The sequence below is a fragment of the Lycorma delicatula genome, chromosome 6, assembly GCF_047948215.1.
Source record: "Lycorma delicatula isolate Av1 chromosome 6, ASM4794821v1, whole genome shotgun sequence".
NCBI lineage: Eukaryota > Metazoa > Arthropoda > Insecta > Hemiptera > Fulgoridae > Lycorma > Lycorma delicatula.
This window is the reverse complement of record NC_134460.1, coordinates 145,182,927-145,195,511: the sequence shown is the minus strand read 5'-3', so window position 1 is coordinate 145,195,511 and position 12,585 is coordinate 145,182,927. Positions and strand designations below refer to the sequence as shown.

Sequence of the window (12,585 nt, the reverse complement as noted above, 5' to 3'; positions counted from 1 at the left end):
AACTCAGCGATTTTATCATAAATGCCAACGACTACAGGATGTCCGGAATAAAGGTTTTCCAACGCCTGGAGAGCACAGTACGAGTCACTGCAAATAAGAATGCTCCTATATTTAGGGCCAACGATACTTACAACCCTATCCATAGCGAGTAGTTCCGCGGTGAACACATTCGTAACACCGGGTAGGCCAAACATATAAGTCTGTTCATTGAAAACAAAAGCCCAACCAACGTTACCGTCATGTTTCGACCCATCAGTGTATACCACCACGTCTGGGTTCGTCTTGGTGAGGAGAAACTGAAACATCTGCTGGAAAACAATAGGTGGCGTTGATTGTTTATCATACGTTGTAAGATCAAACGTAAAATTTACATGGTTTATTCTCCACGGGAGATTCGAGCACGGACATGATGGAAGGAACGAGGGAGTGCCAACATTCATATGCTGCAGCAGACATCGTGTACGGACACCCACAGGCGCAGTACAACGTGGACGGTCCTCATACTTCCTCAAATTAGGATTCTTAAGAACTGGGTCAAAAGCTGGGTGGTTCGGCTGTCCGCTGAGACGGGCAAAATAAGACAACAAAAGCTGGTCTCGTCTATCCCAAAGTGATGGCTCGCCACCGTCTACAAGTAAGCTTGCGATAGGGCTCGATCTAAACGCACCTGTGACAAGCCGAAGAAAAGAATGATGCACACCGTCCAGCATCTTAAGTACGGTTTGACGAGCTGAAGAATAGGCGACACAACCATAATCCAAACGGGAACGAACAAGAAAGTAGTAAAAACGTAACATACATGACCGATCGGCCCCCCAGTTGGTGTTACTAAGGATCCGCATCATATCCAAAGGTCTGGTACACTTTGTCCTCAATTCCCTTATATGTGTAACTAAGGTAAGACGGCTATCAAAAAGCAAACCCAGAAACCTGACGTAAGTAGAGACAGCAATAAGCTCTCTGTTCAGAAAAACCCGCGGATTAGAAGGGCTCCGTAGCCGGAAAAGACTATACATTTCATCTTGTCGGGTGAAAATGTGAAACCAGTAGTCCCTGACCAAGCCTCAGGCGAAATGTAGTGTTCTGTATCAGTCGCTCACCAGTGGGTGTAGAGCGGCTCGCAACGTAAATAACAAAATCATCAACGAAAAGACAACAAGAGACAGGAGCCTGTACACAATCGGTAATGCTGTTTATGGACACAGAAAACAAGGTGGCACTTAATACACTACCTTGAGGTACCCCATTTTCCGAGACGACACTGTCTGAAAGTGAATCGTCTACACGAACACGAAACGTCCGGTGATTCAAGAATCCCCCGGATAAAAGCAATCATATTGCCAGTGATCCGCCACCTCCTAAGGGTGTTAAGAATGCCACGTCGCCAGGCCGTTTCGTACGCCTTTTTTATATCGAAAAAGATAGTAACGAGGTGTTGGCGGTTCAGAAAGGCGTTTGTATGGCTGTCTCCATCGACACCAAATGGTCAATGGAAGATCTTCCCTGTCGGAAACCACACTGTTCCGAAGAAAGAAAGCCATGTTTCTCCAAGTATCATGCAAGCCTTGTTTCTTGTTTCTTTCTTTTTCCTGTTTAGCCTCCGGTGACTACCGTTTGGATAATTCTTCAGAGGATGAATGAGGATGATATGTATGAGTGTAAATGAAGTGTAGTCTTGTACATTCTCAGTTCGACCATTCCTGAGATGTGTGGTTAATTGAAACCCAACCACCAAAGAACACCGGTATCCACGATCTAGTATTCAAATCCATGCAAAAATAACTGGCTTTACTAGGACTTGAACGCTGTAACTCTCGACTTCCAAATCAGCTGATTTGGGAAGACGCGTTAACCACTAGATCAACCCGGTGGGTTACCATGCAAGCCTGCGGTTCGCCATCCTCTCCATTACCTTACACAATACGCTTGTTAAAGAAATAGGGCGGTAGCTTAAGTGGGGTAGCTTAAGTCGGGGGGGGGGGGTAGCTTTTATGGGGTTCTCTTTGCCAGGCTTTATTACTGGTATAATAAATGCTTCTGACCAGCCGGGCGGAAAGACTTGTCCGCAGAATAAACCATTGTAAATACTCAAAAGATGTTGTAGTGCTGAGTCAGGAAGGTGCGAAAGGATACAAAGGCGAACGTTGTCTGGTGTCCAGGGAGTAGTGTCACGCCAGTTCCTAAGTGCCTGCAACAATTCTTTAAGTAAGAATGGAGTGTTCAATTCACCAACCGAAACACCAATACTTCCATCTGTGCTTTGTACCTCTGAAAGTTGTTACTATATGACGAGGTGAGAGACACAGAACGGAAAGATTTCGCTAAAGCATTTGCTATAGCCGAAGATGACGTAAGGAGTTCTCCCTCATCGACGAGACCGAGAATAGATTGCCCTGGAGACCTGAAAATTGCATGGATTTTTCTCCACACAGTAGACGTGGTAGTAGTACGTGAGATGGAGTTCACATACTTCGTCAATGAATTCCTCTTAGCGGTCAAGAAGACCCGACGGCACACCGCTCTGCGTTACATATCTAGATGTTCAGTTATAGGTCTATTATTGAATTTGCGTAGTGCTCGCCGTCGATTCCGAAGAGCACACTTGCAATCATCATTCCACCACGGAACGGAAGGACGTTTAGGATTACCCGATGTTTGTGGGACATATCTGCTGGCAGTTTCAAGTATTTTGGACGTAAGAGAGGAAAGTTGCTCAAGGATGTCCGCACCGACGTCCCACTGCGATTGGAAGGCCGTACGATATCCATCCCAATTCGCCTTTTCAACAATCCACCTCCGTGGCCTTCCCCGAACCTCGTGGTCCTCACCGAAATGAAGAACAATTGGTTTATGGTCGCTGCCATGAAAATCATCACAAACAGACCAATCAAAACGAGGGAGTAAAGCCGGCGAGCACATGAAGAGATCGATATTAGACACAGTATCAGATGATAAAGACATGAATGTATGAGATCCATCATTCAGCAAACAAAGGTCCAAGTCCTGTCTCACATTGTGTACTATATTTCCCCGAGTGGAGCAGAAAGTCGAGCCCCAAGAAACATGGTGGGCATTGAAGTCTCCTACTATTAATGATGGAAACGGTATTTGTGCGAGTAGATTTGAGATTACAGAGCACTGAACTCAGTGTTCGCGAGAGATATAGATTGCAGATATGCAACTTGAAGGGGACAGAGAACTTTACTGCAACAGCAGGAACGAGAGTGGTCAGTCGAATCCTTGTAGCTGATACCTCATCCCTCATGAAAATAGCCACTCCACCACTCTCTCTACCGTCCACTACACAGTCTAATCTCTCACAAAATTATCCCCTGAGTGCGATTGGGTCATGTCGCAGAAGATGAGTCTCCTGGAAACACATGACAATCGGATCATGCAGCTGCGCCAGTACTCCAATATCTGCAATACGGGACCGTACACCCCGAACATTCCACTGAATAATGTTCATAAAATTAAAATAAAATAAAAAACATAAATATAATAATAATAAATATAATAAATAATAAATATGCTCAGGAAACCATATAGAATTCTGTTGTACGTGATTATATTTTTCTTTTTAGTGTTATTCAACTTAGATAACTCCGACGCCTTTGGGTCGGGAGGTTCCTCAACCATATCCTCCAGTATATGGAGTGACGGCAGTGGAGATTTATGAGAACGGGATGTCGCTACTGACATCCCAGAGGGGGTGGTCATGCGGGTTACTTTCGTGGGGATCTTGGTAGTTGGCTTACCGCCGTCTGTGGTAGCCTCTGCGCCCGTACCGGCAGCACGTTGGGAGCAGGAACTTTTGTATGGACGACACTGTTGGATTCAGTTATTGCGACACAGGACCTTTCACTCACCCTTGTCAGTCCGGAAATAGTGGCTGTCGGCAGCACTTTGGGAGTAGGAACTTTTGTACGGACCACACTGCTGGATTCAGTTATTGCGACGCAGAACTTTTCACTCATCCTTGTCAGCCCGGAAATAGTGGCCGTAAGCGAAGTAACCTGATCAGAAAGCATCTGAAGGAGTTTCTTAAGTTCCGTGCAGGATCCGCACTGTGGAGTATGAACAGGTGAAGCAGTCTGTTTTGACGCAGCAGTGGCGAAGGACACATCAGGTTGAACGAGGTTCCGTGAGTTAACTATCTTCCTATACTCCCTGCGTGCAGCCGGGACAGATAGTTTCTGCTCAGTACAGATCTTGAGAATCGCCTTCTCTTCCTTCAAGGTTGGGCAATCTCGGGAGCGAGCCGTATGCGAACCATTGCCGTTCGCACATTTTTCTCTCTCCTCGCTGTTAGCGTCACTGTGGCCTTCGGTAGCACATCGAGCACAGATCTCCGACCTCGAGCAAGATGTAGTGTGACCGTACCTTTGGCACCTGAAACACCGCCGTGGGTTGGGAATGAACTGGCGTACCCGAACGGAGAGGTAAACCACTCTAATCCTCTCTGAAGGAACAGGAAGACTGAACGTCAGTATAAGGGACGGCGTCGGTTCTTCTGACCCGTTCTGCCGTTTCATCATACGTTTCACCTCTACAACACCTTGAGTACTAAGTTCATCAGCAATTTCCTTCAAATTCATTTCTAGAAGGTCACGACAAAAAATCACTCCTCGGCTGGTATTTAGGGTCTTGTGGCATGCTGTACTTACGATTATGCCGCCCATATTGGTCAGACGTAACAAAGACCGACTCTGCTCGTCGTTATATGTCTCTACCAGAACTGTCCCATCACGTAATTTTTTAATGTTCTTCGGAGAACCAATACATCCTGTGATGCATTTACTAATCAAGAAGGTGAGACCTTTTGAAGGGAGCCACCCTCCTGATTATTCGTAACAACAACAAAGCGAACATTCTTGCACCTAACACCACCTTCATCGGCTGTAGCAAATTTATCCTCGTCAGACGAAGCTGATCGAGGCCTTTTCACCAGACTTAAAGTGGTGGTTTTTTCAGATGGACCACCAACCATCATAGAATTGGCTGTAGGAACTGAAATTTTGGTCCCATGAGAACCGGCGATACAATAGACCACTCCAGCAGAGCGCACGCGTACTGGAGCTAGAGCTAAATACAACTGGGTTTGCTCTGGTGCCCAGAGGACATCGTTCGAGACTCACTACGTAGAGCCATTCACCCATCGGCATGATAGTTCCCACCTTGGGTTACGGTTGCATTTCGTACGATGTCGCAACACCATCAAGTGTAAGTGAAGGAGAAAACTGTGTTGGATGTTGTTGTGTAGTCGAGTAAATGTATATGTTGTAATTCATGTAGTGTACCTGGTGTAGTATACGTGTATAGTGAAAAGTATTCTGCAGCTAAGTGTGTAGTGGGAAGAAAAGCTGTAGAGGCTAGGCCCGTGGGGACGCCAACCCATATTATATAATGCATATAAATATACACATATGCATTACTGCAATTTTTGTTTACTCAACTTTGAGCAGTTGAATTTTCCATTAATGTATGACCAGTTTTGGAATTATCATGTGGTCAGATGCTCAGTTACAGTAAAAGAAAATGAAATAAATAATTTTTTCACAAATCAAATTGATCTTTTCAGCGGAAACCTGTTAAAGTTGATGCCAGATTAACTATCATCAACTAACTGCCATTACTGATTAAATGATCTTTTTCGTGGTCATCTGTATCCAATGGTCACTTTTCACCACATTATGTTGTAATTAATAAAAAGTAATAAAAAAATAAATTACCAATTGAAATACTGTATAACTGAAACTCATAATAATTTGTTTAAAGGTTAGCTAATTTAAGTATGATATTTCTGCCAGAATATATGATTATAAAGTTATTTCAATGTTGATTTCTTTACATTTAAAATATAAATTATATGTATATAAAATGAGAGTTAATATCTCTGTTTTGTATGTGACAAAATTGTAAATAATATAAGGGCATGCTGTGAAGGGTTAAAACTAAATTAACATATTTTTCTTTTGTTACTCAAGTTTTACACAGAGTTACGAAGGTGTTGGTTCTCCAGTAATTACTGATGGCACAGTTCCATTAGTATATCAGTTATCCTATTTATACTACGCACCAATTGGAGTACTGATTGGATTTGTTGTGGGAATAATAGTCAGTTTAATAACTGGAACGCAAGATCTTAATTCACTTGACCCTGACTTAATTGCAACACAACTGCATCGATTTTTACCTGAAAAACAGAATACTTCAAATGTTCCTGTTAAAAATGATTATATTTTAGTTAAATTAAAAAATGATAATGAAAAGGAACAAATTTCTTAATTTTATATATAGTGACTTATCTATATCACAAACTGTATTTAAGAACTACAATTAGTTGTCTTTGTCATACAACTTTTTTTACGTAATGAATGTTTTTAAAATAATGTTTTAAACAGTATTATGAAATGAACAGAATTTGATCATGTTTTATACAACTTTAGAATAGCAAAACTTAGTCTTTATTGTATACCACATATACTCTATTAATGAAAACAATTATAAAATAATATCAAGTTGTATATTTTATATCTTAGTTTATTATGTAAAAATAGTGTATATGAAATCATAATAATAACAAGTAAAATTCACTATGTTTTTAAAATTATTTCTGATGTACATTAGTGAAGATCATCTATATGAGAAAATGTAAGAAATTTATGAATTTGTTTTTTTAAAGTAAAGTATTTAATTTAATGAAATTTAAATTATACGTAATCTAAATCATTTATCTAAAAACTGAACGGTCTGTTAACCTTTTAGTCTATTTTTATAATGATATTTTTATTTTATTGTTATTAATTTATCTATTCATGCTCATGACTATTGGCTAATGCACAATTAGTCAGTTTTTTTTTTTATGTGAAATAATTTTCATTGGGAAAGAAATACAAGTTTGAAAAGAATTCATAAATACATAATTAGAGTTACAAACATAAATTACCATCACAATGTTACCAAATCTCATAAAGATTAATTCAATAGTGGTAGCATAAAATTGGGAAAAATGCAAAAAACAATTTATATTTTTTTACCTCTTAAAATATTAAAATTCAAGAAAACCAAAAAATGGTTTTTAGATATTTATCTGAAGAGTATTTGTTAGCCCAAATCGAGTGAATAACTCATTTATTATTTGCAATCATTGTTCAAAATTTTTTTACCTTTCTTCACCTTTTTCAAGATTGAATTAAAAAAAAGCCTCCAAAATGGTTTTAAGATATTCAGATGAAGATTACAAAAATCAAGGTGGTATCTTAAATTTGTTACCAGGAAATTCAAAGAATAGAAAATTTCATTGTTACTCCATTCTAATCCTTTAAACTCAGAATTTCAAAACATCCTTTCTTAGTGTACACGTATACCATAAGAAGAATGTGAATGCAAATTTTCATCAATTTATCTTCAGCAGTGTTTGCTAGGTGTTGATTATAAATTAGTCACTACATGTTCCTTTGTGTGGATATTATGAACTATTAAACGTAATTTAAAAACTATTAAGTGATTATAATAATCAGCAACTGCAAGTGATTAACATGCTCTGTTTATGTTGAATGCATAAAATTTATTGCTAAAAGTGAAATTATGAAGTGATTATGCGATCTAGGAATGCTAATGAAATGCAGACACAGTGTAATTTAATGTATCTGATCAAAATATAGCTAATTTTTTTTAAAAATCTTTTTTATAAATCTTGAATTTATAACATCAGGTAAGACAAAGTATGTAACAGTTTCAGAGGACATCAGTCAACTCCGTCCCTCGTAGGAAATTGTACCTTGCTATTCCAAAAAATAAATCAAAATAATAAATATAGAAACTAATATATCTTTCTCTAACCTCATATATGGTTTTAACATTCCAGTAAAAAGCAAATACATATTTCACACTTATTTGTGATATAATCAACTGCAGATATCCCTTGAAAGGAACTATAGTGTATGTTTTGTCTAGCCACTTATAATAATTTTGTCAGCTCTGTATGTTACATATTTTATTTTATTTTTTGGTGCTCTATGTCTATCCACTTAAAATAATTTTGCGAAGTTTCTAAGCAACTTTTATTTTTAGTTTTTATTTCTATGTATTCAATTTTTTTGCTGCTGTTTATCTAGCCACATATAATAATTTTGTCAGTTTTCTTTTGTTACATTATTTTATTGGTAAAAATTTTATACAGAAGGCAAATTTCAATCTGTTGTCTCCATACTGTATTGAAGAACAGATTTTTCTGGTGAATTTATTCATTTGTTTCTGAAGATACATTTCCTTTTCTTCTGTCAATTTATATTTCCTTTTATTTTCTTTGCTTCTTAATTTGATGTATGTATCAGCCTGGAAATGTTTTAAAAAATCAACCCAATTTGACAATTCTCACTAACAACAACTAAATGAGGAATAAATCCTGAAAAAGTTATAACAACAAGAAGCAGGTGGGGGTGTTGAACCATTCTTATTGTTAGCAGTGACAGGGACACAATTGACTGGTTTGAAAAAGGGAGTTGGGTAGCAGTGGGCAGAACTGAACGAGCCCGGTTTCAGAATATTCTAATAATTAAAGGATTAGTAGAAAAAAATTTAAGTTTTGATATAATCTTAGTTTTGAAAATGAATGTTTTTTAATGTTTTAATTTTGTATGGTTAACATTTATTTATTCAGATTGAATTTTTACTGCTTATAAGAAAGGCATATATATAAAGAAAACATTAATTTTTTAGACCGATTAATATGATGGGTATAAAATAATAGGCAGAAAAATAGAAACCTTATGAACACCAATACAGTTCATAAAATTTACATTGCTTTTGGTTATCATAGAAAACTGGTTCTTGTCTTATAATCAATAGAGTATACATTCACACAATGAGGAGCAGGAAAAACCGGAAATGGAAATATGACAAATAAAGTAAGTAGCTAAACAAGTATTTTACTCAAAAAATAATATACTTGTATGTATACACTGACACAACAAAGTGACAAATTACTATTAAAAAAACCAAAAATCCCATGTACAATAAAATAAAATTTACTAAAAATATTTGAAAAGAAAAACTTAGTATGGTGTGTAAATTTTTTAATCATTTAAAAAATAACAAAACTAAACAGTAGTAAAAAGTATGAGTGTAATAAAAGTAGTACATACAAAATAAAATGTGATCAATGCAAAATAATTGTGGAAAAAATAATTCTGGAAAGAAGAATAACTGAAAATTAAAGCTAGTGCTATTAATTTTCATATTTTTAAATAATCTCTCTTAGACAGAATAAAATACGATAAGACAATATTCAATTTTGAGTATCATTTGCTTATGAGTGAATAATTTTGAAGATGGAGTTTTTCCAAAAGTTCACTCAAACTGATGTAATTAAAAATTCTGTGAGTGTGGCTGCTTTCATCCGTATTTATGAAGTAAAGTCTTATAAAGAACAAAGAAGTGTAATTCTCTTTGAATGTAAACAGTTATTACATTTAAATTTTTGTAAATTTTTTTTATATGAAACTAATAAAACTAAAGCCAGTCCCCTTAGCCAAAAAGAAAAGATGGAGGAGATGTTTCTGTACACTATTAATGATTTTGCATATCAAAATGGTTTGGCAGAAGACTTTGTTGGTGTACACCAAACGCAGGACATCTGATTTTGTTTCTCACCATCTCTAAATGTCTGCTAACAAGCAGTATATAGCTCTTTGATTCATTAAGATGAACAGAGGTGTATTTTAATATATGGCAGTAGTTGGAACAACATCATCTGTCGTTTAACATGTTATACACTTATGCACGAGTGAGTGTCACATAAATAAGACTATAGTGTTTCTCAGATTTACAGTTCTTTCTCTATTCAATTCATTCTAAGAAACCAATGTATTTGATTTTAACTTTTCCTTTATAATTTATAAAGAATTTAAACAATTAAATTCTTATAGTTTCTTTAGTTAGAACAGATTCCTTTCAAACAATTCATGAGCTTTTTTATTCTAAGTATAGTATAGTATTCTGTTAATTCGTTTATATATTTTTTTTATTATATTAATGTGCTGAAAAAATATTTCATTATATGTTTGCCAAAAAATTTGAAACTTCATATTTTGCTTCATAGTATTATAAAAAAATCGTGATAAGTTTTATCACCCAGCATTTTTTTTGTTGACCTGTGGAATATTATTTCATTGTAACATTTTTTCCCACACAATTTGAGCAAAACAACAAAAATTTCTACTGTTATTTTGATACTAGTCTTATTCAGAGATAGGTTTGTGTTTTCTCTCTCTCTCTGTCTCTGTCTCGACTGGGTGTCTGTGCCAGAATTATATACTGACATGAGCCTCTCTCATTTTATTCTATTTCCCATTCTTTTAGCGATTCATTAATTTATATTCTACTTTTTCCAAATCTAGTTCTGGATTCACAGTTACATTATGACTACTTCCATTTTCCTCATTGTTAACTATATAACTTGTTATTTTGCTTTTAATAGCTGCCTAAATTAATTCTATGACGTTTAATTCATAACAGGTGACTAGTAAGGCACAGTTATCTAACATCTGTTTGTAAAACTTTAGTGATAATGTCTAATATCTTTTCTATTGCTTCAAAACTTTTTTTACCACGATTAAAGTGCAGATATTGTTAAAGATTTAAGAATAGATAAAAAAATAGAAGGCTCAGTTTTTTTCTAGTTAAAAAATGTCTCTTATACTCCAATACAATTATGGATTTTAAATTTAAGGATCAGTTTATGAAAATTGTTTTTCTTGTTAGTACACTAATAATAAATGGTTATTAAGGTAATAAAATAAAAAAATATATATATATGGCAATTACAAAAACATTTTTTTATCAGCATTGTTAATGTTGTATTTCAATGTTAGATTTTTTTTACAAATGTTTTCTTTTTATAATCCTATAATTAATTAAAATCTGTAAAAAAAATATGTAAATGAATCGCTAAAAAAGAAAGGAAAATACAATAAAATGAAAGATCCATGCTAATATAGTGTAATACTGCTGCTGCTCTTACTGTTACCCCTGTTATTAGAAGTATGCAGTAATATAGGGAAACTTGTAAAAGAAACAATTTGGCAGCTATGTTCCCACAGGCAAGCAACCGAGGGAGAGAATTAACCTATTTTCTATGAATGTCCCTTCATTTAGCAGCTCAATTAAAAGAATTATTTATAAAAAAACCCAATTTAGTGATAACCTTTACAAGATATGGTATTAATTAATTTAAAATAATGTCCAACCACACAGAACCTTGACCTATCAATTTACTAACTATAACTAAATGAGGAATAAATCCCGAAAAGGGTATAAGTACAAGAAGCAAGTTGAGTGGGGTTGTTGAACCGTTCTCATTGTTAGTAGTAACAGGGATGCAATTGATTGGTTTGAAAAGGAAGTTTGTTATTGGCGGACGGAATTGACCGAGCCCCATTTCAGAATATTACTAACAATAAAAGGATTAATAGAAAAAAATTAAAGTTTTGATATAACTTTAGTTTTATTTCTGTTACGTTATTTCAGAGATAAAATTAATTTTATAAATTAACAGTTAAAGGTACAGATCTGAATTTTAAGAGATGGTTTAAATCGATAGAATGTATTACCTTGCATAAAAATTTGAGTGAGATTGGTAAGGTAGTTCTCTAATGGAAACCAATCAAAGTTAAGCTGCATGACTTAAAAAATGATTTCTTTATCTGTTGTAGCAAAAACATATCTTAAAAAATAATAAGAATAAAAGTTCAACATAACAAAATATAATAGAATACGATTACAAATAAACTGATGTGATTTGTTTTGAAATCGGTTGGATAATTTGTTCTTTATAAGCCTTCAGGTTCAAGCATATTTAATTTCTGCACCAACATTAATAATATTGTGTTGTGTTATTAGTTGATTAACTATTCTGCTATTCTATTTAATTGAATATTTTAAAGATTAAAATGGTGTGACTTATGTGTTATAATAATATGGAATTTTACTACTTTCCCCCATGAGAATGCATTGATGGGCAGATTATTTTATACTTTCCCATTACGTTTTTTATCTTGTTCCTGATAACCGAAAATATGGATTCAATTAAACTAGGATGTCAATTCTTAAATATCCCGTCACTTCTTAATCTAAGCCTAAAACGATCTTTTAAATTGCAAAACTTGAAATTTAAGGTATTATTAAATATAAATGTATGGTATTTAATTTTACTTTTAAAATTTGTATTAGGAAAAAATAAAGGTGTTAAAGATATTTTCTAATTTTAATTTTAAAAATCTGACGTGGTTCATTGTATTATCTATTAAATTACATATACTCATTTTTAAAACTACATAAAATTTTATTTCACTAATAACTTATGATTTTTTTTATTGTTATGATTGAATTATTATTTATTGTAAAATTATTTTTACAATCGGTGGTTGATAATTATTAAATCAATATATTTAAATTAAAAAAAATAATAATAAAAGAAATGAAGTCGCATTCGAACCGATGTGCCATCCCCATGTGTGTGTAAGATCAAAATATTTCATTAATTATAATTTTATTTGGCTATAACTCTGGAACAATTAAAAA

General features: G+C 34.7%; 1 protein-coding gene across 2 annotated transcripts in view; it reads left to right on the top strand.

Moving 5' to 3' along the window:
• LOC142326334 (sodium-coupled monocarboxylate transporter 1-like) overlaps positions 1 to 6,496 on the top strand; it is a 73,026-nt gene extending 66,530 nt beyond the window's left edge. For both annotated transcript variants that reach the window (XM_075368750.1, XM_075368749.1), the window contains exon 14: positions 5,988 to 6,496. In XM_075368750.1, the coding sequence (XP_075224865.1) occupies positions 5,988 to 6,288 (301 nt within the window). In that variant the 3' untranslated portion in view covers positions 6,289 to 6,496. The remainder of the gene's footprint in view (positions 1 to 5,987) is intronic.
• Positions 6,497 to 12,585: the final 6,089 nt, after the last annotated feature.